Source organism: Vulpes vulpes, chromosome 10 (genome assembly GCF_048418805.1).
Source record: "Vulpes vulpes isolate BD-2025 chromosome 10, VulVul3, whole genome shotgun sequence".
Lineage (NCBI taxonomy): Eukaryota > Metazoa > Chordata > Mammalia > Carnivora > Canidae > Vulpes > Vulpes vulpes.
In genome coordinates this window covers 2,848,480-2,874,930 of record NC_132789.1, presented here as the reverse complement: position 1 = coordinate 2,874,930, position 26,451 = coordinate 2,848,480, and the positions used below count along the sequence as shown (strand labels likewise).

The 26,451-nt window shown below is 49.2% G+C and overlaps 1 protein-coding gene across 6 annotated transcripts in view; it reads left to right on the top strand.

Annotated features, from left to right (window-relative positions):
• Positions 1–26,177, top strand: part of GLT1D1 (glycosyltransferase 1 domain containing 1) — an 89,466-nt gene extending 63,289 nt beyond the window's left edge. For 3 of the 6 annotated variants that reach the window (XM_072722660.1, XM_072722664.1, XM_026017135.2), the window contains 4 exons: positions 4,284–4,327; positions 5,606–5,726; positions 17,334–17,432; positions 25,580–26,177. In XM_072722660.1, coding sequence (XP_072578761.1) covers positions 4,284–4,327; positions 5,606–5,726; positions 17,334–17,432; positions 25,580–25,741 — 426 coding nt within the window. In that variant the 3' untranslated portion in view covers positions 25,742–26,177. Of the gene's footprint in view, positions 1–4,283; positions 4,328–5,605; positions 5,727–7,338; positions 7,554–17,333; positions 17,433–17,522; positions 19,027–25,579 lie in introns of those variants that run through there. The other 3 variants (XM_072722661.1, XM_072722663.1, XM_072722662.1) reach the window with 3 other exon arrangements.
• The last annotated feature ends 274 nt before the right edge of the window (positions 26,178–26,451 follow it).

Genomic DNA, 26,451 nt, shown 5'->3' with positions numbered 1-26,451 from the left:
GGCACAGACATGCTGGGATTCTGCTTTAGCTGCAGGATGGTTTGAGTCTGGCTTTGGTTTTCTATTAAAGCTTCTTTGATCTCTCAGTTCAACCATTTTAGCAAAGCGTGTGGCTTCTGCTTGCAGGAGGGTCTTGAGTGGGTGCATTTTCTGGTGCTCTTTGATAAGGAGTGTGGTATGAGCATTCAGTTTGAGCATGACAGCTTAATGACTTCCCAGGATGACTTCTTATATCAAAGATTATTTTCCTTGAGCCTGGGAGTTGAAACAATATCTTTTGCTCAGAAATAAATAAGCTTAGAAGGAGGAAATGAGAATTTTCTTTGCTGCTTGCAATGGTTTTGCCTTTTAAAATTTCATAACGTGTGCTTTCATTACATAAAAAAAAAAAAAATCTACCCTTCTTTTTTTCTTTATCTTGTATTTTGTTCCACTTGGCTTCACTGGGAGATTTGAAAATGAACTGATGTGGAAGGTAAATCCAGAAAAGTTTAATGCAGTTTGTAGTTCCAACTTGGAAGTTGTTACACCTTCAGCTGAATTTCAGTTAACGTGCTAGGTACTTCAGCAGACTTTTAAAATTATCCTCACTGAATTACTTTTCTGTAGTTAATCATGAGAGCAGAAGCATGCTAATAAAATTAAAACTGAGGGCGTCTCTGGCTAAAAATGATCATAAGTAAAATATGACTTTGAGAATTAATATGTAAACCAAAAGAAGGCTTTCATTGGGTTGTTTGCTTTTTCACAATAAGATGTTGGAGTTATAATGTAATTCAGTTGTTTGAGATCATTTTAACAGAAAGAATCAGAAATGAGAACTGGAAAGGTGGGGCCAGCTGGATACCATGCATATAGTAAATTTCATCAAGCAGAGAGCTGTGTGCAAGGCACCGGGCCTGGTCTTGGAGGGACAGGGACACGCATATGGGGGCAAGGTGGACGAGTAGCAGACAAGGCAGGACTTGGTCTGTTAGCAGGTGGAAGGAAAGTAGGGGAGGAAACATTGCTTCTCATTTTGATTATGGAGGAAAGTCTCCCATGGAGGTGGCATCTGCCTGTGTCTTGGGGATGAATAGGTTTTGGGGACAGAGGGGAGTATTCCTGGTGGCGAGAATGGCAACAATAAGAGAGGGAGGGAAATAGAAAGCTACAGACAGGAGATCATGGGGAAATAAATAGATAAGCAAGTACTTATTCCATAATGCATGTTGACTTTTTATGAACTATTTGATGAAATCCCTGAGTAGATGCCAGAGAGGCAGTGGGTCATGGTTTTAAGAATTCAGTCTCCTGGCCCGGCACCATTCTAGCTGTGTGATCCTGGTTAAAGTGCATGAGCTCTCTGAGCTTCACTATCCTCTCGTGTAAAGTGGGGTAATCATAACAGCATTTTTGGCAAGAAGTAAGTTAGTGCATATTTAGAACTTAGCATGCGTTAGGTCCAGAGTATGGGATGAATAAATACTGACTCTTAACAGCAGTAAATACATCGTTCATAAGTATGACGGTTTCCTTCAAGGATCTTTCTGGGAATAGACTTGCAGTCTATTTTTTGCAGTCTCCGTGGGTTCATCTCTAACCCAGGCACTGCTTCTAGCTGACCCAGCTCCACTGAAGGAGAAGGAAGCAGGTGAGGAGGCCTCCAGAGCATGGTTCCTGCAGAGCCCACTGCCTGCAGGTTGACCAGTTGACCTGGAGCAAACCTCCAGGGAAACATCTGGCTACTAAAGCCACCTGCGAGCATGTGCCCTCTGCAGGTGGCCGATGGAACCTGCTTCCAGGCCTGCATGGGCATTCTGGAAACTGTCCTCATCAGAAGTGATGCTCAGACTTCGCTTCCGACGTCTGGTGCAGAAATTCCCCGGGACTTCCAAACAAATCTGAGCTTCCAGGGCTCAGCTGTTGGTGCTTTGCAAGAGGCAAGTGAGGCCTGTCTGGTTGTATGTCTGGAAGACACAAACCGAGTGTTATCCATGCCAAGTGTGTAATAACTTTGCCAAAAGACACACAGCTAGCACGCCGCACACATGGAGAATTCAAGAAACCTCTATGGCAGGAAACAGTTCATTCTTAAGAAACAAAAAACAGTGTGCCTGGGTGGCTCCATAGGGGAAGCATCTGCCTTCAGCTCAGGTCATGTTCTCATGGTCCTTGGATCGAGCCCCACATCGGGCTCCCTGCTCAGTGGGGAGTCTGCTTCTCCCTCTCTCTCTGTCCATCCACCTGTTTGTGCTCGCTCTCTCACTATCTCTTCTCTCAAATGAATAGATAAAAATCTTAAAAACAAAGACCAGAAGAACCCCACAAACGGTTCTCTTCTTGTTATTGGTAGTCCTGAACACTAGATATTTTTTCCCCCCCATGGAGTTCTAAAGTACCCGAACAGGTGATTGTCAGTGGAAACTCAGGGACAGAAATCGGGTCTTGGCAGAATTTCCACTTTGATTTGTGTGCAAATTTTTAATACAAGAGTGGAGACTTCAAGCATTTGTGCAGGTCGAAATGCTTCAGCAAGAAACTTAAGCAATTAGATTTTATAACAATCACACACAAACCCGTTCAGTGTTTCCAGGTCACATAAGCATCTGGGTTTTCCGAGAGCAAGCAAATCACTTACTGATGGCAACTAAATGGTGTTCACTGCATCTTGAACATAAGCTGGATTCTACCCACTAATAGTCATTTCTCACTGAGCTCTCCTGCATGCAGACGTCTGTCTTTTGTGCTATTCCTGTAACATCACTATTACAATACATTAAACTCTAAAAACATTTTTTCTGGGAATACTTTCAGTGTTCCTTATGCATTCACCCACATTCGATATGTTAACTTGTTGGGATACATTTCACTTATGCCAGTGGTTTGAAGGATTTGGGGCCCAGCACATGCACACACAGACACAGAGATGCACAAACACACACACACAAAACTTAAAGTTTCTGGAAGGCGCAACATTTTTTCACCTGGCATGATAAAGTATAAGGATATTGTCATTCATTAGACTGACTTGTTCTGTAATTCCTAATACCTACTGGCAAAGTGTGAATGAGAATAGAAATTGATTCTGCGTTCACTGCTTGCTCTTCCCGAGGGCAGGATGTGTTAGGAGAGTGTGTTTATGTCCTCTTCTGTCTGTATTTTTGAGGAAGTACTCAGAATTTGGTGTCACACTGGCATACACTTAAAAATATTTGTTATTTTGGAAGTGTGTTCACTGTTGACAACGCCCACAGAGGGACAGCCAAGGGCAAAGCCGCTGTCTGCTGGTTGAGTTTGTACTTGGTGAGTCCAATGTGGTGAATCTACACGGCGGCTGCATCCTGGGTGGGCCTGTGGGAACCTGTGACAGTGGGCAGGTATCCCCTCATGTCCTCCTGGTGCCTCAGAGAGCAAGCCCACCTGAGAAGAGGTTGTACCAGCAAATGGTATTCCAGTTGGGTCCCCCAGGGCCGGGAATGTGTGTGTCCCTGTGTGAATCCAGCAATGGCCAACAGGCTTGCAGGGTCTTGCTCTTCACTGCTCAGTCCCGGGTGCTGAGAAGTGTGGCTGAGTCATAGTCCCTGACAACCACTTATCTACTTTCTTTCTCTTTGGATCCGCACATCCTGGGTATTCCATGTAAATGGGGTCACCTAGTACATGGCCTTTTGTCAATAGCCTCATTCATTGAACATTACGTTTTTTAGGGTCATCCATGGCGTAGGACTTCACTCCGTCTTGTGACTGAGTTATATTCCCTTGTGTGGATGGACCAGTTTGTTTATCCACACATCAACTTGATGGATGTGCCCTTGGTTTTAAAACTGTGTTTCTGGGAATGCTCCCTGTCAGAAATAAAATTTTAGTTCTATCAGGTCCTTTGTCTTAGATCTGCTAAGGATTCCAGTGCACTCTGCCTCGAAGGTTTTATGACAAAGTCCACCTTCCCTCGGAGTGTCGTGTGGGCAGCAGATTGCCCCATGGCTGGGGATCACTTCTGCCTCAAGACCTTGAGTGAGATGGGGGGCTGGCCCTCCCGTCCCCAGGGCTGCACCAGGCTCTTGTGTGATGGCCCAAGAACAGACAGGAGGACGTATGTATTTCTCAGAGCTCCGTCCCCAGTGCTCCTCTCTCCCTCAGGATTCTTATGTAGTAGTGCCATCAGGTCATTAGTTCGTATTCCATGTGATTTTTTTCCTTTCTGAGTTGTGGAGTCTGGCTCTGTTGCCGTGATATGCAGTTCTCTTGAGACTTAGGCTCATCCCGGGCTTTTGCTAAAATCTGCCTTTGTCTCTTTTCAGGTCGACCCAGTGTTTACAAGGGAAGTAAAAGCCAAAGTAAAGAGGTACGTGGAGGGAGCGAGCCAGCATTTTGCAGGAGAGGAAAACCCAGTGGCCAATCCCACTCGAATGTTTGTGCAGCACTCACCGTGCCCAGGCTCTGTTCCTAGTATTCCCGAATGCTACCTCCTGTGAGCTCCCCATGGTCCTAGGAGATTCAGGTGTTGTACTTACCCCCACTTGACAGGAAGGATACTGTGCTGGTAGTGTAAGCAATCCCTGCAGGAGTGGCGATGCCCAGCCTTGCTCACTCAGGGAAATGCTGATGCAAGCCACTTTGAAATTATAATTCCCACTGATCACATTGGCAAAAACCGAAAAGACCTAAAATATCAAGTGCTTGGTAGAACCAAGGGAAACCATGGTGCCTTTGCCTGCCAGTAGCAGAGGCTCCAGAACACAGGCTTGAACATGTGGTGGCTAATTGCTCACAAAAGAAACAACCATATGTGGTTGGCCTGGGACCAAGTATGACTTTGGGGAGATGGGTCCTCAGCCTCAGTCCAGCCATCCTCTGCCTGTGGCTTCCGTCCTGAGGGTGACAAGTGGCCACAGAGCTCTGCCAGCACATCCTGAGTTTTCAATGGGGAGATGGGAAAGAGCAGGAGCCAAAAGGGTCACCTCCCATTTGGGCCAGCCCCCTTTCAGGTGATATCCTCATGATCGATCCCCCAGAATGACTCCTCCGTGTCACTGGTCATGCCTATCAGCAAAGGGCACTGAGAAGTCCTGATTTCATCCCCATAGATAAGCAGGCATCTTTCTATTATTGCTTATAGATCCTGAGTGCTCGCAGGTAAAACTATAAGCAGTTATATGAGTGATGGAAAAGGGTGTTGGATGGACATGAATCAGTGTTGCTGGGTGAGAAAAATAAAACAAAACCTCCGTGATATGTCAGTTTTGGGCAGTAGGCACCTGGGTGCTCGTTGCAATCTCTATTTTAACATTTCTGTTTCTGTTTATTGTATTTCAATTATTGTCCCTATTACTATTTTTAAAAAATCATTTGAAAAAAAGTTGCATTATTAGAAAAAGTGGCCAGAAACTTATATTTGGCTTCTGATACCTGGGAGGCATGACTCACGGTGCTGGCGGCTCATCAGGGTGGGGAAGGGGAGAGACCCCTCATCCCCACACTGCTTTTTCCATGTCAAACCCACTGTGCTATCTGTGATGCCGACTTTTCCTGGAGAATTTCTCTGGAGCTGTTGCCTGTCCTCCCCGGAGCCCTCTCCCCATAAGATTCCCAGTGGCAGAAACTGTCCCTGCCCCTGTTTCAGGACCCCTGGGGTGAGGCTGCTCCGGGAGATGCCTCAGGAAGACCTCCACGCGGCGCTCAAGAACTGCTTCGCCGTGCTCAATAGCTCTGTCTCCGAGGGCATGTCTGCGGCAATTCTGGAGGTAATTACACAGCCTGGGTCCTGGAGGTGGGATCAGGGAGCACATCCCTCCTGCTCTCATCTATGAAGGGGGTGTCCTTGTTAATCCACTCGTGCACCCCTCAGCACTGTGGAAAGCAAAACAGCCTCTCCTTCGGACCTCGAAAATCATTTTTAAGTTCTATCTGAGACTTCAGAAAATATCCTTATATTTCTCTTTGCCAATTGTCCTTGGCAGCTATAAAATAAAATAAAACTAGGTCAGAGAGGTGACCTCTCATCTTTGATGGAAGGGCACCATGGTTATAAGAGGTTGCCCAGGAGATGGGGTTAAAGTGTGTTTTGGCAAGAAGTCTCTTTCTTGATCTTTTTTTTCTCCTTCTTTTCAGTATGCTCCATAATCCCAGAACTCAGGATGAGAATGGGTGGGACTTCTGCATGTGGGAGGATGGGGGTGACAGCATGGGGCGGGGGTGACAGGTACACAGGGAGGTGTGGGCAGGGCTGTGAGGGGAGAGCTGATACCCTCATCTAGCATTTGACCCCAGAGCATCACTTCCTCCACACAAGGCAGCACAGTACTGCCATCCAGTGCCGAGTCACTTGTTCTGCGGGGACAGGCAGGCATAAGGCGCCTCTGCCCTGGTAGTCCTGGCTGGCCGTGGCATGGCATCCAAGGAAGGGCTCAACCCAGCCCCAGAACCCCTGTGCATCGTTGGTCATGTGAGCCGTCAGTGTGGCCGGGCAGTTCAGCAGGACACCTGCTGCTTTGCACAGCTGCTTGAGGTGTCAGCATGTGTCTAACATAAGACACATGCTTTTTGTCGTTTTGTTGTTCCTTCATCACGGGCTGGACTCCTTTTCAAGAATGAGCTCAGCACAGAATGGCCTCTCTTTGTCCCGGACTGTCCAGACCAGCCCTCACTCCTGCAGTTCCTTCGTAACATTCAGTCACAAGCCACAGCCTACATGTCATCATGTGCTGTTGCTTCCAGCTTCCAACATATGCCCTGCACTTGGTAGATGTGCGTAAGAACTAGCTCACCATAAAACCTTCTCTAGAGAAGGGCACATTGACCATCGGGCCTCCAGGACTCTGAGACAGGGTTCACGTCTTCTTTCTCAATGCGTGAGAAATGCCCACCTAGAGCCATGCCATCATTTTATCATATTTGCGGTACCCACTTCTTGCTTTGGACGCTAGTTGGATTTACTGAACTTGTTTGCAGAAGGTACAATTCAGCTTCACAGAACATGGTAGATCATGAAAGCAGCCAAAAGAATAATCCTCCCTAAACTGAACAACTGACTGATGTCCTGTGCCTCATATTCTCTTGTGCATCCTCCAAAAAAGCAAAATCCCAAACCCAAAGCGATACGGGGAGCAGGGGTAGAAGCCGCATGACCAAACCTCGACGCCAGCGCTGGGGGCTTTCAGAGCGCACAGCACGACCATGACCCGTTGTCCCCAGGCAGAGCCAGGACCTCCACGGGACCGGAACGGCGGCTTCGGTCCCGGGGGGCCAGGGCTTTCGCGCCTCACGCTGGCGTTAGAAAGGCACGTTCTTACCCCACCAGTCCTTGATGGGTGCTCAAATGCCCTTTGTATGTAAATATACATTTTCTTGTTCAAGTTCCCAAGAAAAAGCGAAGTCGAATTCAGGCATGATTTCATCACCGGCGCACAGCGCATCTCACAGCGGATGAACTACTGTCAAATCTCATTTCCTTCAAAGGAAAGGCAGCTGTTACCAAATGTGACCGCCTTAGATGTTGATGCTGTGCTCCTTTGGAAAACTCCAAAATAACCTTTGGGTTGAGGGTTTTGAATAAAGCTGATTTTAGAGGAGTGGTCTGGGTGCATTTCATTAGAATCCATTCAGATAGCCAAAGTGGTTAATCACAGAATGAGTACGCATCGCTTTGGAAGGAAGAGATCTTTCGACCTCCCAGAATCAGCTTTGTTTTCTCTTGGAAGTATATAAAAATCTCATTTGCTAACACACATCTCTTACTGATAAACTCCGAAAACCAAGCTTGAGCCGGATGTGTGGGCAGTAGAGTGAATATTCCGGCAGCGAATCCACGGTCTCCAGCTTGGGCTTGTTATGGAGGTGAACGCCCTGTAAAATTATTATTTTTTTCTCTTTCTCTGTCTTTTCCTTTTCGCCCTGTAGAATTAAATTGAAGTAACACAGAGAAGTATTTTCTCACCTCAGTCCCCGTCCTTAGGCTCTTCCACCCCACCCTGGAACACACACATACATGCACAAATACACACACATGCACGCTACCCTCCCGGTCAAAGCGTTGCTGCCCATGGGGAGGGAAGGCCATATTCTAAGGCCAAGAGTAACAAGATAATTGTCAGGCTCTTAGCTTCCAGGCCCAGTCCCTAGTGACTGAAGAGTCACTGAAGGGCTCTCCCCAAGGACAGTTGTGACTATGCGCCGTGTTGACTGTGGCTAGTGTGACAGTGAGTGTGTGTGGCTGGGCTGTGCCTAACCCACCCTAAAAAAGCGAACGGCCCTCCGAGTGGTCACAGTGGAAAGGGTGTTACTGGCATTTAGTTGAGGGTGGCGGGGAGGGACCTGCAGGGAGATGAAGTACTTCTCAAGGCACAAGATTGTCTCTTGCATCTGAGAGTGGTTTCCCAAATACAATGGGCCTCCGTGCTGAGAACCATTCTAACCTGCGGGATGTAAGATCCAGGGCAGCCAGTGTGTGTGTGTGTCAGCGGGATCTCGGACCCACCTTGTGCCCACCCGACAGGCCATGGTCACCGCCCTGAACACGCGCTAGTCAAGGCTGTGAAAACACAAGCAAACCTCTGCATGAGAAAATCCAGGCCACGGAGGCTTTTGACCTAGGGTGTGCATCAGCAGCCCCTCCGTAAATACAGGTGACAGCCAGTGCCCACGCTTCGAGGCCCGCTCTCCCCAGCTTCGGTGGAGGGGCCCTAGCAGCTGCGCTCTACAGGCTGGTCTGCACGTGGAGGGGTGGCAGCGTCTTGGGACCTTTCTGGCAGCTCTGCAGAAAGGGGGGCACTAGCTACAAGGGTCTTTTACAAGTGGAATCTGATTTTCAGCCACCAACGACAGGTAGGAGAGCTCACGCACGGAGAGATGGGGCACCTCTGAGTCCCTGAAACCCGGGACCAGGTCTGCGCCGCTATCCTCCCCACGTGTCTTGCACTAGCCTCGTCTGTGTTCCAGAAAGTGCTCACAGGGTGCACGCACCCATCTCCAACACCGTCTGGCACAAGACGCGCTGCTGGTCCAGGTTCTGTCGGGACCCACTTCACACCCTGTCCTGCCCTGGACTTCGCCTTTCTTAAGGGCAGCTTGTTTATAAGGAGGTGACTTCACACCCTGAGAAAGCAACTTAAGAATCAACCATCAGATTCCTGAATGCCATGTCCTGACCATATGAAAACAGCCTTCCCACCGGCTTCTTCCCTCTAAAGACGTTTCCTTTACTAACGACAGTGTATTTCTGAAGAGGGGCCTTCACGGTTACCTGTTTGTGAATACACAACCATTGGGTCCCCTTACGTACCTTCTGCTCCACCCCACCGTAGGCCAGCACAACCCAGAAGGTATCGCAGCTCTCCCGGCCGACCGGAGCACATCTTCCCCGGTGTCTGGCTGAAATAGTAATAGTAATGGAAATAGTAATCAGATATATATTCCTGGGCATCCTTTCATTTGACCAAGGTGTGCTGGGTGTGCAAAGTGCCCTGGCTTGGGCCATGCTCTGGGGACACAGCAAGGAGCAGGACATATAAAAGTCGTGGTTTGTGGGGAAGGTATGCCCTTGTTTGGGGCAGAAAGAAGGAATTAGAAACTGGAAGTGAGAAAATCTGTCAGTGAACGCAGGGCTTTAGAAAGTAACAAATTCTTGGCAAGAAATGAGCAAGGAGGTGCAAGGGGACAGGGTGGAAGGCGGCCAGCTGTCAGGGAGGGAGTGGTGGTCAATGGTGAGTGTTTGGGGCTGAGCTGTGAGCATCAGGGTCCTAACCATCCCGCCCCCCCAGGACCTCTCCTAAAGCTGCCGTCAGTCTCTACAGAGGCAGTCGTGTTAGGATGAGTCATTAGGGTGGACCCCAAGCCACCGTGCTGGGTGTCCTAGTGAGAAGAGGGGATTTGGACAGATAAGCATGCATAGACACAGGGGGAAGATGGCATCTCCCAGCCAGGGAGGGATCCCTGGACCAGATCGTTTCCCACACCCTCGGAAGCAATGAACCCTGAACCTCGCTCTCAGACTTCTGGCCTCTGGAACTGTGACGGCGCATTTTGTGCTTTAAGCCACCCTGTGTGTGGTGCTCTGTTTCCCTAGCACACTACTGCAACAGGAGGAGAGCACTTGAACTCAGCCCTGAATGATGAGAAAAGCCACCCCCAACAGGATCTGTGGGAAGAGAATCTGCTGAAGGGAACAACAGGAGTACTAGTGGAGCGACCAGAACCCCACACGGGCCCAGTTCATGGCTGTTGTTGCTCTGCCTGAGGACAAGCTACCTTCCTTGCAGGATGGGTGTGGTGACCTTTATAGAAAACATGCGGCAGCCACCCTACAGGAGATATGGTCTGCTCACCACATTGAGAATATGCCAGTTGCGTGACCTCACCTGTTCCTGATGAAGGCCATCTCCAATAAGTGCTATTTCCACACAGCCAAGACAAGGTATCGCAGAAAGATAAAAGCACAAAATTTATCACGGGACTGAAAACAAAGAAGTTTTTGAGATAAAGAAAAACTCGTTAATTAGTGTTCTATGACATCACCATCCTTACACATAGCATTTTATTTGATTTAGTACTGTAGCAATAAAAAGTTAGCAATGAAATATTCACTTACTCGGCAAGGAAATTTATTGAAAGACAATCTTTGGGCATGTGTTTTATAAATCGTTATTTGAGGCTTTTGTTCTTGATTATAGGACACAACACTCTGAGTAAATTCAGAGGTATTTTATTTTATTTATTTATGATAGTCACAGAGAGCAAGAGAGAGGCAGAGAGAGAAGCAGGCTCCATGCACCGGGAGCCCGACGTGGGATTCGATCCCGGGTCTCCAGGATCGCGCCCTGGGCCAAAGGCAGGCGCCAAACCGCTGCGCCACCCAGGGATCCCTCAGAGGTCTTTCTAAAATGCTTCTTGAATACAACAATTTTATTGAGATGTAATTCACGTGGGAAGTCTTCATGCATTCATTTGTTTAAAGTGTGAATTCATTCAAAGTGTACAATTCAGGAGCTTTTAGCATGTTCCCAAGTTGTGAGCCATCAGCATTGTCAATTTTAGGAAATTTTCATCACCCCAGAAAGAAATCCTGGACACATCTGCAGTCACTTGTTTTTTCCCAGTGTGCCCTGGCAATGCCAAGCCCAGCCTGAGGCAAACACCTCAGATTTACCTCCTCCAACACTGCATATAAAGGGAATCCGACAACATGTGGGCTTTTATGACTTGCTTCTGTCACCAACATAATGTTTTCATGTTGCAGGACGTGTCAGGGCCTCCTTTGTATTGGTAAACGTGCCATTGCACGTATACACTGCACTTCTACATCTTCTCACCGGTTCATGGACATTTGGGCTGTGTCCATTGCTTGGCCATGATGGATAATGCTGCTGTGAACATTTGCACACAAGTGTTTGCTTGACCATATAGTTCCATTTCTCTTGGGTCTACACCCAGGAGTGGAGTTGCTGGATCCCATGGGAACTCTGTTGAACCCTTTGAGGAAGAGCCACACTGTATTCCAAGGTGACCTCACCATCTCATATCCCACATCAGGGCATGTGGAGCCTCCAGTTTCTCCATACGCTCATCAACTTGTTACCATCTATTTGGTGATAGCCACCATATGGTGTGTGATGTCATAATGTGCTGTGGATTTGACTTATAATTCTCTAAAGACAAATGATGTTGAGCATCTTTTCAGATGTTTATTGCTCTATTTGTATCTTCCTTGAAGAAACATCTTCTCAAATCTCTTGCTTGTGTTTAAATTGGGCTACCTTTCTCATTATTGAGTTGTAAGTGTTCTTTATATATTATAGATACAAGTCCCTTACCAGATAGATGCTTTACAAATATTTTCTCCCACTCCGTGGGTTGTCTTTTCACTTTCTTAATGATTTTCATTGAAGTTCAAAAGTTTAAAATTCTTATTAAGTCCAGAGTATCTGGTTTTTTTGTTTGTTTGTTTGTTTGTTTGTTTGTTTGTTTGTTTGTTTTTTGGTGTTGCTGTTGTTTTTGCTTTGGGTGTCATATCTGAGAAAGCTTGCCTAACTGAAGCACTCAAAGATTTACTCTTGTGTTTTCTTCTAGGAGTTTTTTTGGTTTAACTCTTACCTTCGGCTGATGATTCATTTTGAGTTCATTTTTGTGTATAGTCTAAGAAAAGGGTCCAAATTTATTTCTGTGCTTCTGTATGCTATCATTTTTATCCCAAACTTTAATAGAATTTTAATTTTTGTTCTTTCCAGCTCCCTAGTTTCTAAGGGCACCTGTTTTTTTATTTGGGATCATGGGGGTGTGGAATGCAGTCTTGAGCTCTGGGACATGTAGTTAAAACTACATTATGAATCTTAATGATTCAGGGAGAGAGACCATCAACAATCTCAGGTTTACCTGCAATGATAACTATGCCCAGAAATGAGCCTAAATTCTTCAGTACTGTTAGGTAATCCTCCTCACCACCCTTAATGAAGGAGATTTTATTATAGTCTCTATTTGACATCAGGGGAAACAGGCAAACAGCTGAGAGATTATGACATATACTCGAGATCATACAACTAGTGGAGTTGACCCTTACCCAGTGTGGAGATTAGGGGCACCAACTCCTGTGCAGTCAAAAATCTGCATTTAACTTTTGACTCCCCCAAAATGTAAGTACTAATAACCTAGTGTTGACCAGAAGCCTTACTAATAACATGTAATGGTCACTGAACACATCCTTTGTATGTTGTATGTAGTATATACTGTATTTTTACTCTAAAGTAATTTAGAAAAAAAGGAAAATGTCAAGAAAATCATGAGGAGGGGAAAATTTACAGTCCTATAGCATATTTGTCAAAAAAAATGCATGTGTAAGTGGACTTGCACAGTTCAAAGCCCTGTTGTTCAAGGGTCAGCTGTGTAAAAGAACCAGGATTCAGACCCAGGCACAATAGCTTCAGGCTTGCACTTTAAGAAAATTATTATTATTTATTGATTTTTTTTAAAGTTTAAGACCCATAGAAGAACTGAAAGAATGGTATACTGAGTAGCTGTATACACTTCACCTATACTCACCTCCTTGTTCCATCTCCCCCACCACCACCCCCCACACACACGTGTTCATAGGATACCTAAAATTTAAATCCTATTACCCAGGGTCTTCCTTACCCTCCTCTGTCCCATATTTATATTCCCTTATCCCACAGCCATACCCTGGTTCCCAAAAATGTGGTCAAAGAACATACTTTTATGTGATTTCAGTCTTTCTATATTTATTGGGTCTTATTTATTTGGATTCATCATATGATATGTCCTGGAGAAGGAACCATGTATACTTGGGAAGAACATGTCTCCTATAGCCATTGGCAGGGGGTGTCCTGTAAATACCAGGTCAGTTGGTTGGTGCTGTCAGGCCTTCTGTCTCCTGAATGGTGTCTGTCCATTTGTTCTACCAGTTATTGAGAGTGGGGTATTGAGATGTCTACTTATCATCATTAAATTGCCTATTTCTCCTTTCAATTCTGTCAGTTTTTGCTTCTGGTATTGTGGAGTTCTGTCCTAGGTGTGTGCACACTTATGATTTTTATGTTTGTTTTCCTGATGTATTGATCCTTTTATTATTATGGGATGCCCCTCTTTGTCTCCAGTAACAGTTCTTGTCCTAAAGGCCATTTTGTCTGATGTAAAAATATAGCCAGGGCAGCTCTGTGGTTACAGGTTACAGGTACATTTTTTCTTCCTTTTACGTTCAAATTCTTGTGTCTTTGAATCCAAAGTGTATCCCTTGTAGGGAGTGAATACAGTTGAGTCTTGCTTTTTTTTTTTTTTTACCAAGTCTGAATATTTCTGCCTTTTGAGAGTGGTGTTTAGTCCATTCACGTATAATGTAGTGACTGAAATGATTGGTTTCCGTGATTTTTTTATGTGCTTCTGAATTCTGTTTACTACTATTTTCTTTAGGATTTTTATGGAGAGCTTTAAACATGAGATTGGCCTGTGCCTTCCTTTCCTGTGCCATCTGTCGCATGCTTGCGTTTATTGTTGAACTTGTTTCATAACAATTATTTGGAATGTTTCTTTCCTTTTTTGTGATCTGGAGCAGTTCCTGCAGCACTAGGATGATGCAGTCTGATGATTTTGTAGAATTCTCTTGTGACATCGTTGAGATGATCCTTTTGTTGTACATGGTTTCCTCGATAACTTCTGTTTCTCCTATAGGATTTGATCTGTTTAAGCATTTGTTTCTACCAGGGTTAATTTTTTTGAAAAGAAGTATTTTTCCTGGTAACTATCCACTTCAGCTAGGTTTTCAAATTTATTTGCAAAGATTTCTATGAATAGCCTCCCATGACTTTAAAATTCTTCTGTGTTTCAGTGATCTGTTTCCCCTTGCTCTGTTTTGTTTTGCCTTCCCCTTTCTTCTGATCAGGGTAGCTGGTGACTTCTTTATTTCATTGACTTTTTTTCAAAGACTCTGCATTTAGATATATCATTTCCTTTGTTTTTGCTTTCTGTTTCTTTAATTGCTGCGTTTATGATTGCTTTCCTTCTTCTTCCTTTGGTTGATTTGTTGTTTTCTCTTTATGGCCCTTTGAGTCAAGCAAGGTGCCCCCTACTAGGCAATACTACATCATTATCCCCCTTCAACCTTCAATGGGTCCCATCGCCTAAGCCTCCTGCATCCTGCTGTTTGCCGATTGATAACAAATATTTGTCCAACAAGTGGACAGTGAATGGACAGTGCTCAGTGGTGTGCAGCCTTTCATGTAGGAAGGGTCCTCAATGGGCACTGGTTGAATGGATATACAAGGGAGTCTATATAGGAGAGGCGATGATAAGATCTTTTTTGTCTGAGACAGAAATTTAAACTCTGTTATCACTCAGGATCAGCCAATCCTGTGATGATCTGGTCGTTGTTTTTATAAATCCACATTTGTCTCTCTCTACATCTACATTTCTAGATAGCTCCACTCAATCTGTGTCTGCCACAGATTCTTCTCAAATATTCTGGTGCTTATCCCAAATCAGGGGTCAAATGTACCATTGGAGTATGAAAATGCTATGGGGGCCGCCTGGAGGAGGGACACGAAATGGGGCTCACCATGTGCCCTGACATGCCAATCACCCTCTTTCTGAGCTCTGCCCTGACCTGAGATGGTGGGTGAGATAGGACAATGCCAGAGGTCTCATCCATATGGGGGGTGTGGCAGTTAGCTGACAAATGTCTAGAAATGAAATCACAGTGTGTTGTGCTAGTTTAACGAGCCAGCGACCTGCACCGTGTAACAAGCAGAGAGACAAGCCATATGACTCACAGCATCACTCACCATAATTATGTTATGGCCTCGTAACTGATGTAGTGGATGTGCTAGTCAGCTTATGCCACAAACCACATAATGGTATTTGTGCAAAATGACATCGAATTTTTCATGTGCTGTGGAGAGGAGAGTTTAGTTCCTTATTCCCAAATGATGCAACCAAGACCCAGTGAGATATCCAGGACCCCCTCGGTGTACTTGCTGCTTCACTGGTTCTTGAGCTGAACAGTAGGATTATGGGAGGAACTTTCACAGTTGCCTGACTATGGGCAGAGCAAAGCAGGGTGGGGTAGGGTGGAGTGGGGTGGAACAGGGGCCAAGGCAGGGTTCCTCATCATTCCAAGTGAAAGTGCTGCACTCAGAGGCTGACAACCACTGTGTGAACCCGGAGCAAAGATAATAAGACCAAGATCTTAATTCCAGACCAAGGAAGGCCTCTTGATCCCTGGCCCTGTGCCATCTTCCAGGGCTCCAGACTGTTCCTGCAGTGTATCAGAACCCCAGGGAACCCAACCAGGGGTCCGTAAGCACTTGTGACTCTAGAGCTGGGATGTGACCATTTCGGGTTACTTTTCCCCTCTGCTACCAAGGTGCCTCGTTCCTGAGTGTGAATAACCACTAAAGATTCTGCTCTTGACCCTACAAAATGAAAATGGAAAATCTGACTTGGAGACTTTCCATGCCTTCCCAACACCAACAGGAGAGCCTGACAGAGAGAGACCCACCACTGCACTGGGGAAGCGGATGGGTGGCTGGGGAGGAGCAGGACAACGGGGCTCTAGTCCGTCATCAGGCCAGCTCTTCCACTCTCCCCGATGGTGGGAACAGAATAGCCTCAGAGACGTGCTGAAAGGGAAAGGTGTTGCTAGCTCTCGCATTCTCTAGGGCCTGGATCTTAAACTCAAAGTAGACTGGGACGATATAGATGATGAAGAACCAGGAAACCAGGGAGCCTACCAAGACGGCAGCCGATGGTTAAGATGGCCACGCTGGACGACATTGCCATAGATGCTCCTGGGGCATCAGCTCCACGCTATTTATTGAGCATCTGCTGTGTGTCACCCTGTGCTCTGGGTGCTCTGGTGTTGCTGGCGTACCTGCCATAGGAAGGCCTCAGTGTCATAGAGCTTCCCACTGTGGCTGCAGTGGGGGAGCTTTACATTTCTGAAAATCGAATGTCACCGTTTCATGACCAGATTTGTATTACATGAAAGTAGATGCCACAGACAGAATCAGAGTGCCCAAGACATACTTTAGTAGAGTAAAAGCGAGATTATTGATGAGCTGTTGATGTAAGCCAGTCCTGCCTGTGGACGCCAAGTTACAAAGGAATGTCCCTCTCACCTGCTGAAGGGCACCTGCCACATGAGAGGTGAGTGGTCTCCCAGGCAGAAGCGGCCCCAGGAGGCTCCACATAGGAGGCCAAAATAGACCCTTCCAGGTCAGGTTGCCCAACACGTAGGAAGAGAACCAAAGAGATGCTGCCTCGCCGGGGATGTGAGGCCAACTCTCCCCGCTATGCTCTTGGGCATTTTTCGAGACCTCGATGCCAGTTTGGGCTGGGCTGCAGTTGCCACATGCTGATCCCAGACCTTTGGGAATGGAATCTGCTCAGTGAATAATCGGTATGATCAATCATGCTCCTTCTTACTCTTGTCTGTGTGCCAAAGAGACCTGCTCGGTCCTCCTGTGCCATTCACGAGGCTTGTGCTGGGAGAAAATGACTCATTGGGGGAGTAATGAGGATAATTAATGATGTGTACTCCAAACTGTCACTGCACAAGTGTCAAGCGAACACTTGGAGAGAGGGGGTTTCTTTGTGACATTGCGGTAATTATGTCAGACAAAGTCTTGCAGTATAGAGATTTCCAGAATTTGCAACGGCACGTAATTAAAATGCAGTATGTACTTTGAAAATGGAGTGTTTAGATTGGGATATCGCTTTGACGAGCTGTATTTTCCATAAAGTGCCAGAGGTCTGGCTGACATAGAAGTTATTTTCCCCGAAAATTGGCTCCTCTCTCCAGGGAAGCTCTTAATCACGACTGCCCACCTGTGTTCTCTCTCTCATATCCTCAGGCGATGGATCTGGAAGTCCCAGTGCTGGCCAGGAACATCCCCGGGAATGTGGCCGTGGTGAAGCATGAGGTCACGGGGCTGTTGTTCTCAGACCCTCAGGTAAGGATGGGGTCCCCGTGATCAGCTTATCTGGAATGGTTTTCATCAGCATTTCACTTGGAGACTCCGCGGTTCCCATGTTTTCACCAGTGCCCAGTGGTCCCCCTCGCATGATGGGAGCCCCAAGTGTGATGCGTGTCCGCTGTGGCCACAAGGGTGGACACGTGATTCAGAAAAACCTAGAACAGAAACTCAAACACAAGACCTGCGCCTGTTCCTGATTCTGCCTCCAACGTGCGACATGGCCTTGAACAAGTCAGGTCACTCCCGAGCTACTTGGATTTCTGATCCAAAGCGGGTGGTCCCCCAGATACAATCTTCTATTTCTAGCGACCTACTGGTTTTCAGAAGATTGCCACATATCTGATCACTGCAATGCCTCCAAACAACGTGCAGAATAAGCCGAGTACTCGTGCATATGCACGCACCTACACGTGTATTTGAAAGTAATATATAGGGTGGTGCAGCTGAGAGTGGGCGCAGCCTGGGCACGTGTGTGCATAGGGCCTCGAGGAAGCATGTGGGGGTCCCGAGTGTGCCTGTGCATGTCTGCCTACAGTTGAACCCCCAGGGACTGTGTGCAGGGCGTGTGGCCTGGCCTGAGTCTCCAAGCTCTGTTTTCTCCTCCGGACAAGCGGAGCTCATTGGCCCTCTGCCTCCTGGAAGTGTGACAGAGGCTGAAGGAGGGATACGCCAGAGTGAGTGTGTTCATGGCACGCGGCCAGAGCTCTGGACCTGCTGTCACCACAGGAGAGGCACCGCTGCAGCCCGTGCCTTGTGTCAGGCAGCAGTGAAGAAGAATCTTAGCCCCAAGTCTTGTTCTTTAAGTCTTTGAAAATTAGGTTCTACCTACCAGCGTCTTTATTAAAGCACATGTCATATTCAGGAATACAGGGATTTATACTTAAAAAATCATAGTCAAGTCAAATATTTGAAAATTCAGGTTTCGGATTTCCTGTGGCAGATGCTTAATCCAAGAGAGCTTTCGGTTTCCCTTGCTACAACCACGGCTCACCTGTTTTCACTGCTGCCTGGTGCGCTAACCCCCCCGGCCCCCGGGGGGCCGACCGCAGCAGCAAAGGGGGCCTAACCACTAATGCCTTCCCTCTCCGCAGCAGCACCTACCAGCCAAAGCAATATCAGGACAGGGAGACTTTGTAGTAGTTACTTGTCTCTTCTCCAAACAAAGGTCTATTGCTTTGAACCACATTCTGGATCTCTGGAATCAACGCCAGCCAAGCTTTTAGGTCAGACAGTAGTGTCTCCACCCTGGTAAAGGGACTTTAGTTTCATCTCTCCAAACTCAACAGCTATTTATTTCATAGCTCGATTTCCGAGCTCTCTAAGCGGCCAGTGAGTGTCTGAACGTGAGGACAGAAGCAGTTTGGCTTCCTTATCTCACAGAGCTTCCAGCAAGCGATCCCTCCTGACATTTGCAAATAAGCGTCCCACCGCCGACAGGGTCACGTCAGCTCTGCTCGCAGACGCGGTGCCGCAGCACACGCAGAGCTAAGTCTAGGGTTTATCCCGATTCCAACATCTCAACGTTGGTTTCACAAAGGATGTTTAAAAAAAAAAAAAAAAGAAAAGAAAAGAACACTTTAGATTTCACACGGGGAGAAGGTTGTGTTTTCTAACACACTTTAAAAAGTGCGCTAGACGTGGCTGTCACACCCGGCTTTGTTTTGTCTGCTTGATGGTGTCGACGAGACTTAATCAAGCGCAGGGTGGGAGCTCGCCGCAGAAGCCTAAAATGCATTTTCAAGAAGCCAGCAAGTGTGGTTCTAGTCCTCTTCGTGGAGAGGGGCTCAGGCTGGTTGCCAGAGGGCGCAAGATCTATTTCAAATCTGTATTCAGATACGCATCGGGAGCAGCATTTCACCTGTTAAGAGGGATCTTGTGCACCGGCGCCAGCCTGCTGAGGTTGGTGTATGGTGTAAACTGGGGGTGCGGCCCAGGCTGAGCTAGCTCGGAGGGAGCCCTCTGTGCCCTCTGTGCCGGACGGAGAGGCTGCGGCAGCCTGACGGGAAGAGGTGAGGTCGCCAAGCGCTCGCTCTCGTGCTAGACCCCGGTCACCCAGCCTTCAAACAGCAAACAAATTTCACGAAGCCTTTGCCTGAAGGATGTCAGGGGTTGTCGAAGGGCATCGCTTAACTTCTTATTTTGTGAACTTTTGTATGAAACTAAACCAGGGCAGCCCAGGTGGCTCCGCGGTTTAGCGCCGCCTTCAGCCCAGGGCCTGATCCTGGGGTCCCGGGATCCAGTCCCACATCGGGCTCCCTGCACGGGGCCTGCTTCTCCCTCTGCCTGTGTCTCTGCCTCTCTCTCCCTCTCATGAATAAAGAAATAAAATCATAAATAAATAAATAAATAAATAAATCCAGCAGCGGGAGCAGACACGTGACCTGCCGCCTGAGAGCGCAGCCGTACTCCGGCGTCCCCCACCCCAGCCCTCGCCCCTGTGCCCTTCCTGGAGCCTTGTCTTCAGGATCTGCGAGAGCCTGTACTCCTGGGCCATGGCTCAGGTTCGGGGCCAACCTGGCCGAGTGTGCGGGTGCTGCCTCCCAGAGCCCCCCGCGGCCCTTAGGTCTGGCCACAGAGAGTAAAAGATCAGTGGCGGCAGGTACCAGCTTAATACCTCGGTCAGTCCCGAAGGCAGGAGGCGAGAGGCGTATGATAAGTAAGTGTGGCCGCGGTGTTGGGAGGCAGGGAACAGAAAAGAAGCGGGTTTGAGGCCCACTGGCGCCTGCTGTCTTGTCTGGGGGCGCCGGGGGAGCCAGGGGCCTGCACAGTGCCCACGGCCGGCTGCCCTGGGGACACAGCCCTTGCCGAGCGTGAGGAGAGGCTGGGATTCACCAATCTGTAAACGTCGGCAGTTCAGTCGGTTATTGGTTTAAATGCTCTGCGGCCTATCCAAACACTCAGGGGAGGGAGGATTTGCCAGGCAGGCCACCAGATAGATGTCTGCTCCGGACGAGGGCTGTGCCTTCTCTGAAGGAGCAGGGCATGAGACTGTCACCCACAGGAGTGACATTCCCAGTGAGGTCGTGTCCAGTAGCATCTTCCTAGGCCCGGGACCACATCTTGTCCTCCAGACAGAAGAGAAGGCGAGGGGTCCTCGGGCAACGTCAGGAGTGGAGGGGGCCGGACTGTAGGTCTCCGCAGCCAGAAAGAGGAGTTTGGGCTTGGCACGACGGGACCAGCGTGGTGTGTTCTGTCCGTCTCGGAGACAAGGCAGGTGAATCTGCTCCCGCCACACACCAGGAGGGTCAGGCAGGGAACTTTGCTCAAGGCCCCGCTGTGTGCTGGGTTCTGCAGGTAAGAGCTGAGGGGAGAGGCTCAGGGCCTCTGGGGCCTACAGTGTCAGCAGGTGCTTCCAGGCTAGGGCAGCCCAGCCTCTCCACCGTCCTCAGCTCCACGGGCACCACTCCCAATGGGATGTTGGCCGCCTGCGGCTTTGTAGGGCTCGACTCCTGGGACTCACACAAGGTCTGCCCGGCAAGGATGAGGCCCGCCTCAAAGGAAGCAGGGAAGGGCTCTCACAGCAGGCAGACCCCCGTGTACTGAAGCTGGGGCGTGGGGACGTGCGGCACGCGGGCCCCGCAGGGAGTGGCAGAAATGAAGGAGACCTCACATGTAAGGTGTACAGGACACGGGAGTAGGCGGGCATGGCTCCGAAGGGCCCTCGCAGTCCCCACCTCTTGGTGTTAGGCTGTCGTCTTTTTGCATCACCCAAACATTTTTTTAATAGAAAAATCAACAACATAGCAATTAAATTAAAAAGTATCCATTGTTGGCTATTTGGAAACAACCTCATATTTTTCCAGGACGCATTTTCCAGGACCCATCTGGACGGTCAACCAGGAGGCCCTTTGGTTTCCGCGTCCACTGCCACTGCTCTCAGCCGAAGCCATGGGTGGCGATTCCATCCTTGTCTTTGTTCTCATGGGCATAGGGCCAGTGCACTTCTTCTCCCCAGGGTACCCGCACACCAGTGTGCTTGTCAGAGCAGCAGTTGCTTGCGCAGGGAGGGCACATGACCCAGACGGCTTGGTTACGTGCCATCTAGGGGCTCCTGCTTTGCCGCGGCCATTCTCAGAGCTGGTGGTCCATGAGAACCATGGCTTGGAGCCACTACTGGCACCTGCAGGCATGGCTGGTGGCTGAGGTCAGAGGCAGGGCGAGCCGTGCCCACAACTAACAGGGCAGCATGTGGACGGACATTCGTGTGGCCAAGGAGGGCAGCCACCAGCCGAGGTGCAGCTGTCACCCTCTGGAGGGCTTGTGGCCCAGGTAGCCTCCCCCAGCCTCAGCAGGGCAATGCTGACCAGGAGCCTTTGCTGCAAAGCCGCCTGGGCGGCCTCCCAAAGCCCAGTTCCTCAGGTGACCTCTTTCAGTTAACCCCATGTCATCCCATGTCCCCGGAGCACAGCCGAGATGACTTCCTGGCAGATTCACTTCCACATTTCTCGAGGGCTTTGCTCTTTCTCTCTGACCTTCTGAGACCCTGACCTGGCTGTGTCACTCTGCCCTCTGGAACCTTCTCGGGGCCAGCTCTCCTCCCACCGCATTCCCTCACATTCTGGTCTTTGCTTGCCAAGACGGGAGGAAGAGCACATGGGCCCAGAGCTGAACCGTCCAGTGTCGTCCCGTCCTGGCCGCTTACTGCCCCCTTGGCGGCCCTGGGCCCGGTTCCGTTCCTGAACCTCTCTCTGCTCCTGTTTCAGTCTGAGGAAGGAGTCATGGGGATAGCACACAGTCCCAGTCCCTTTCTTCAACTGCAAAATCCAAAATGCGCTTGAAAAACAATTTGATTTTTTGGGAGTTTGGTGCCAAAACTGACTTGGCAGCAAAGTCGTTTCTGAGCTGATGCAAAGTTATCTGTGGCTGTTTGTCCTGCTTTGTGTGACTATTCATACATTTTAATTTGGAAATTGTGGTGTGTTGCGTATGGGGCGCTGCTTAGAGCCACCATGGGGCCTAGGGTAATGAGAGAGGGCGTGAGCCCCATCATGAGATCCCCCAGATCCTGGATTCTGAACGTGAGCTGCTCCCTGGCGGTAAGCATGTGACAGATGCTGGCTGTATGCTGATCTGCGGCCGGTCCAGCCCCGCTGGAGGCTCCAGGCCACACACCAGCTGCCCTCGGCAGAAAGCGTGTGAGGGCAGGCTCGTGCCTCTCCTGGGCTTTCTCCTTGACTCGGGAGCAAAACAGAAGTGGAAGGGCATGAACCGTCCCAGCATGCCGGTCACAGCCGAGGACTGTCCCATCCCAAGCAGCCCAGAACGGGGGGCAGGACACGCACCCAGGCGTCTTGCGCTCTGCCCCGCGCTCCTGGGCCTCGTGGGTTCAGGGACCTGGTCTGTGGGCTGCCTAGCTGGGCGTGAGCCAGGTGCCCTTCTACAGGATAGCCTGAGCTTTAGGGCTGTTTCACTTAGCATCCCCAGCCTCGAAGCTGTTTTTATACAGTGGATTTTAGCTTCTGTTGGACAAGAGGGTCCATACAACTTCCAGAGGTGGTTGGAATGGAATGTTCCCCAAAACCGTCCCTGTTGAGAGCCACGTCCGGTGTGCTGCCTGCAGGGCCGTTTGCTTCTCCCTGAGATCCCCCTGCCCTGTGATGTTAGGGTGACAGTATTATGACAAGGATCCCAACAGGGGTCTGAACACCAGCTCTGTCAGAGGGACTCCACTTCTCATCCCCTGAACCTTGGCGGTGCCTCCACAAGAGAAGGCAGGTCCCCTGCCCCTGATTCAGAGGGAAGTTTCCCAGCAGCCACTGGAGGAAAGGTGAAGTGCTCATCGTATGATGACGAAAATAGAACCATGCTCTTTTGTATAATTTTTTGTTGTTTTGTTAACTTCAGAAACATATAACTGGAGCCAGGGCTTGCACACCTGTGGTCCTGGGGTTGGTCTGGGCCATGTTCTTAAAGTTTTGCATGGCTCATTTAGCACGAGGTGCTTTTCTGTAGATACCCCAGGCTTTAGGCCTCTCTTGAATGGAGGATGTGGCGTCAAGTCCAGGCCATGGTTACTGTGGTGCGGGGTGGGTGCTCGGGGTCCCAGTCCTGGCCTAGAACAGTGTCAAGATGGGCCTTCGAGCTCTCACAGGTGTGGAATACCCACACATGGGTCCTGTGTATGCCCTGAGCGATTTTCAAGAGCAGATCCCAATGCTGCAGGAAGCAGATCCCGACACTGATGAGCAGCCCCTTCCTCAAGGAACTGTTTGGCAATCAGTTGACCGGTTTTCTGGCAAGTTCCACCGATGGCAGTGCAGGAATCCACAGTGCTCTTGCTAACACGCTGATCAACTGGCACGTGTGCTTCTTTCCCGGGAGCAGTGCCGAAGCTCCTACTGCCTCATTGTCCAGGCCAGTCAGTGAGGCATCCTCACCTTGTCCTCGTGGGGTCTCTGTCCACGCACTGTCATCCTCAGGGGGCAGCCCAGGCCTCAGGGCATGAGTGGGAACGGGAGATGCCAGGGAGCTCTGCTTGGGGCTCAGACACATCACCTCTGACTTAGTCTGTGGCTGGAGCACAGGCTCTGGAGCTGGGAGACAGACCCCCTCCAGCACATGGGAGGAGCCTGCACGGTGGTGCGCGTGTGCGGACAGAGAGCACATGGTCTGCCCAGCAAGTGCCTGGCCATCTGTCACCACGAGCATCTCAGGGTCCACAGGCGTGCACTTACGTGTTCCCTCTGCTCACGCAGGAGGGCTTGGCCCAGAGCCCCCGGGAGTGAGTCTGACAACCCACGAGTCCGGGTTCCCTTTGCTTTTCCCGATGTTCTTCCTCACTCTGCCCACCGCTCACAGGGGGTTTGGTTGTGCTGCGGCCGGGGGCTTCTTCCTCGCCACCCACGGCTCTCTCGCTTTACCGAAGTCTGTGTTTCTGCTGGGTCTTCCGTGCGGACCGGAAACCGAGCACTTTCTCAGGTTCCATCCCTAGAAGCTTCATCACTCAGCGCTCGGTTGTAAAGTGGTCAGTGTTCTGTCCAAATCCTAAGAGGTGGCTGCCGCCGTGGTCTGCGGGCCAGATAACCCAAGATGTGACTAGTGTCAGAAAATAATAGGCCGAAGGGATCCCTGGGTGGCGCAGCGGTTTGGCGCCTGCCTTTGGCCCAGGGCGTGATCCTGGGGACCCGGGATCGAATCCCACGTCGGGCTCCTGGTGCATGGAGCCTGCTTCTCCCTCTGCCTGTGTCTCTGCCTCTCTCTCTCTCTCTCTGTGACTATCATAAATAAATAAATTTAAAAAAAAAAGAAAATAATAGACTGAAGTTGTGTCTTGAATAATTTTTATACGAGCGTTGTTCAATTATGAGGTAGGAATAAATGTGTTTCACTTTTATTATAAAAGAACACCAATTTACTAAAAAGTGTATACATAACACATAAAAATATAACTGCTGTATCATCAATATTGCTATTTATGTTGCTAGCTATAAAGAGCATTCAACATTTAGTTAACAATAATTTTGAAAGTACGTGGGCATTCTTTTTAAATGGCAAAGCGCCGTATGTTCCCATGAGGCCTGGCTGTCTAATTGGAACTTGCATGGGCTTCGGGGGTTCCTGGTGATAATGATGGTGAAGTCTGCGTCAGGCTGTGCCAGGGCCCCATGTACCAACCCATTCATTCCTGCCAACACACCATGAGGCTGGTGCTTCCATCGTCCCTCAGTGACACACGAGAAAACAGAGGAAGAGAGAGGCTAAGGAATGTCCCCAAGGTCAATGGCGTGAAGGTAGGGCATGAGGTCACTTGCAGGCCTCCGGCTCATGCACTCTGCCCTTGACTTTGTGCAACGTGACACACATGGATGCCCCCCTCCTTTCTCTCAATACTCTTGAACAATCGAAATCATTCTAATTCTTTCCGATTATGGAGCGGGGTGGGGGGGGTCCCATGTGGATGGTCATCCTGGCGCGTGTGTGCATGCATATGTGTGTGGGTTCATGTGCCTTGTCACTCAGCCCACGTCTGAATGACCTCTCATCCCCCCTGAAAGCCACGTCTCCAGAGCACAGGAAGTGGATGAAGGAGATGCTGGAAGCTAACATGGGCACAGGCTTTGGGTGCCTTTGCTAAAGCTTGTCACCAGTTTATTTACACCTGTTTCTCTTCTACCTCCTTGCAGGAGTTTGTTCAACTGGCAAAGAGACTGGTTAGTGATCCTGCATTAGAAAAAGAGATTGTGGCCAACGGAAAGGAATACGTGAGAATGTATCACTCATGGCAGGCGGAAAGAGACACTTACCAGAACCTCATCCGTACCCTCGAGGGGAGCACCGAGGAGTAAGGGTGCTGTCACGTGCCTGCCCTCGGCCCCAGCCCAGTGCCCAGCCCTGAGGGAGTACCCAGAGATGGGGCTCTGGGCCAACAGGTCCAGCTCTGTATGAATCAAGCCAGTTTAAATGAATCACCGATAAGCAACATCATTTGTAAGGCAGGACCTCATCCAGAATCCATCTGGGCTTCCAGATAACATCCTGGATGTGTCTACCTGGTCAGTCCTGGTGGAGATGAGGATGCTCATGGGCACACGGGGCCGGGAGGGGGGCCCTGGAGAGAGTGGCCTTAGCTGATGTAGGACTCTTGGACCAGCCACCCCCCTACAGACACTTCCCACCTGTCTTCTGATGACCTATGACTCAGTGTTCCACAAGCAGAAACTAAACTCAGACATGTCCACAGACAGGAGTCCACAGAATAAAACGTGTCGCTGTCAGTCCACAGAGACAGCCGCTGTGTGTTGGTGTTGTGCGCAGCATCGGCGAGAAATCGCTCCCCCGCCCCGCCTCCAGTTCCTGCCCCTGAAAGAGAGGTGCTGATGCTCCAGCACCTCACGAGGAGCATTTTTCATGCACAGTCACTATTTTAATGCCAAAGTGCAGATGTGAAACACTGCTTTTCTATGCACACTGTAGACGGTCCCCGTTTCATACTTTGTTTAAATATCTTGTGTATCGTTTTCAACTTGTTGAAGTCCAGGTTTGAATGCTCCAGAAG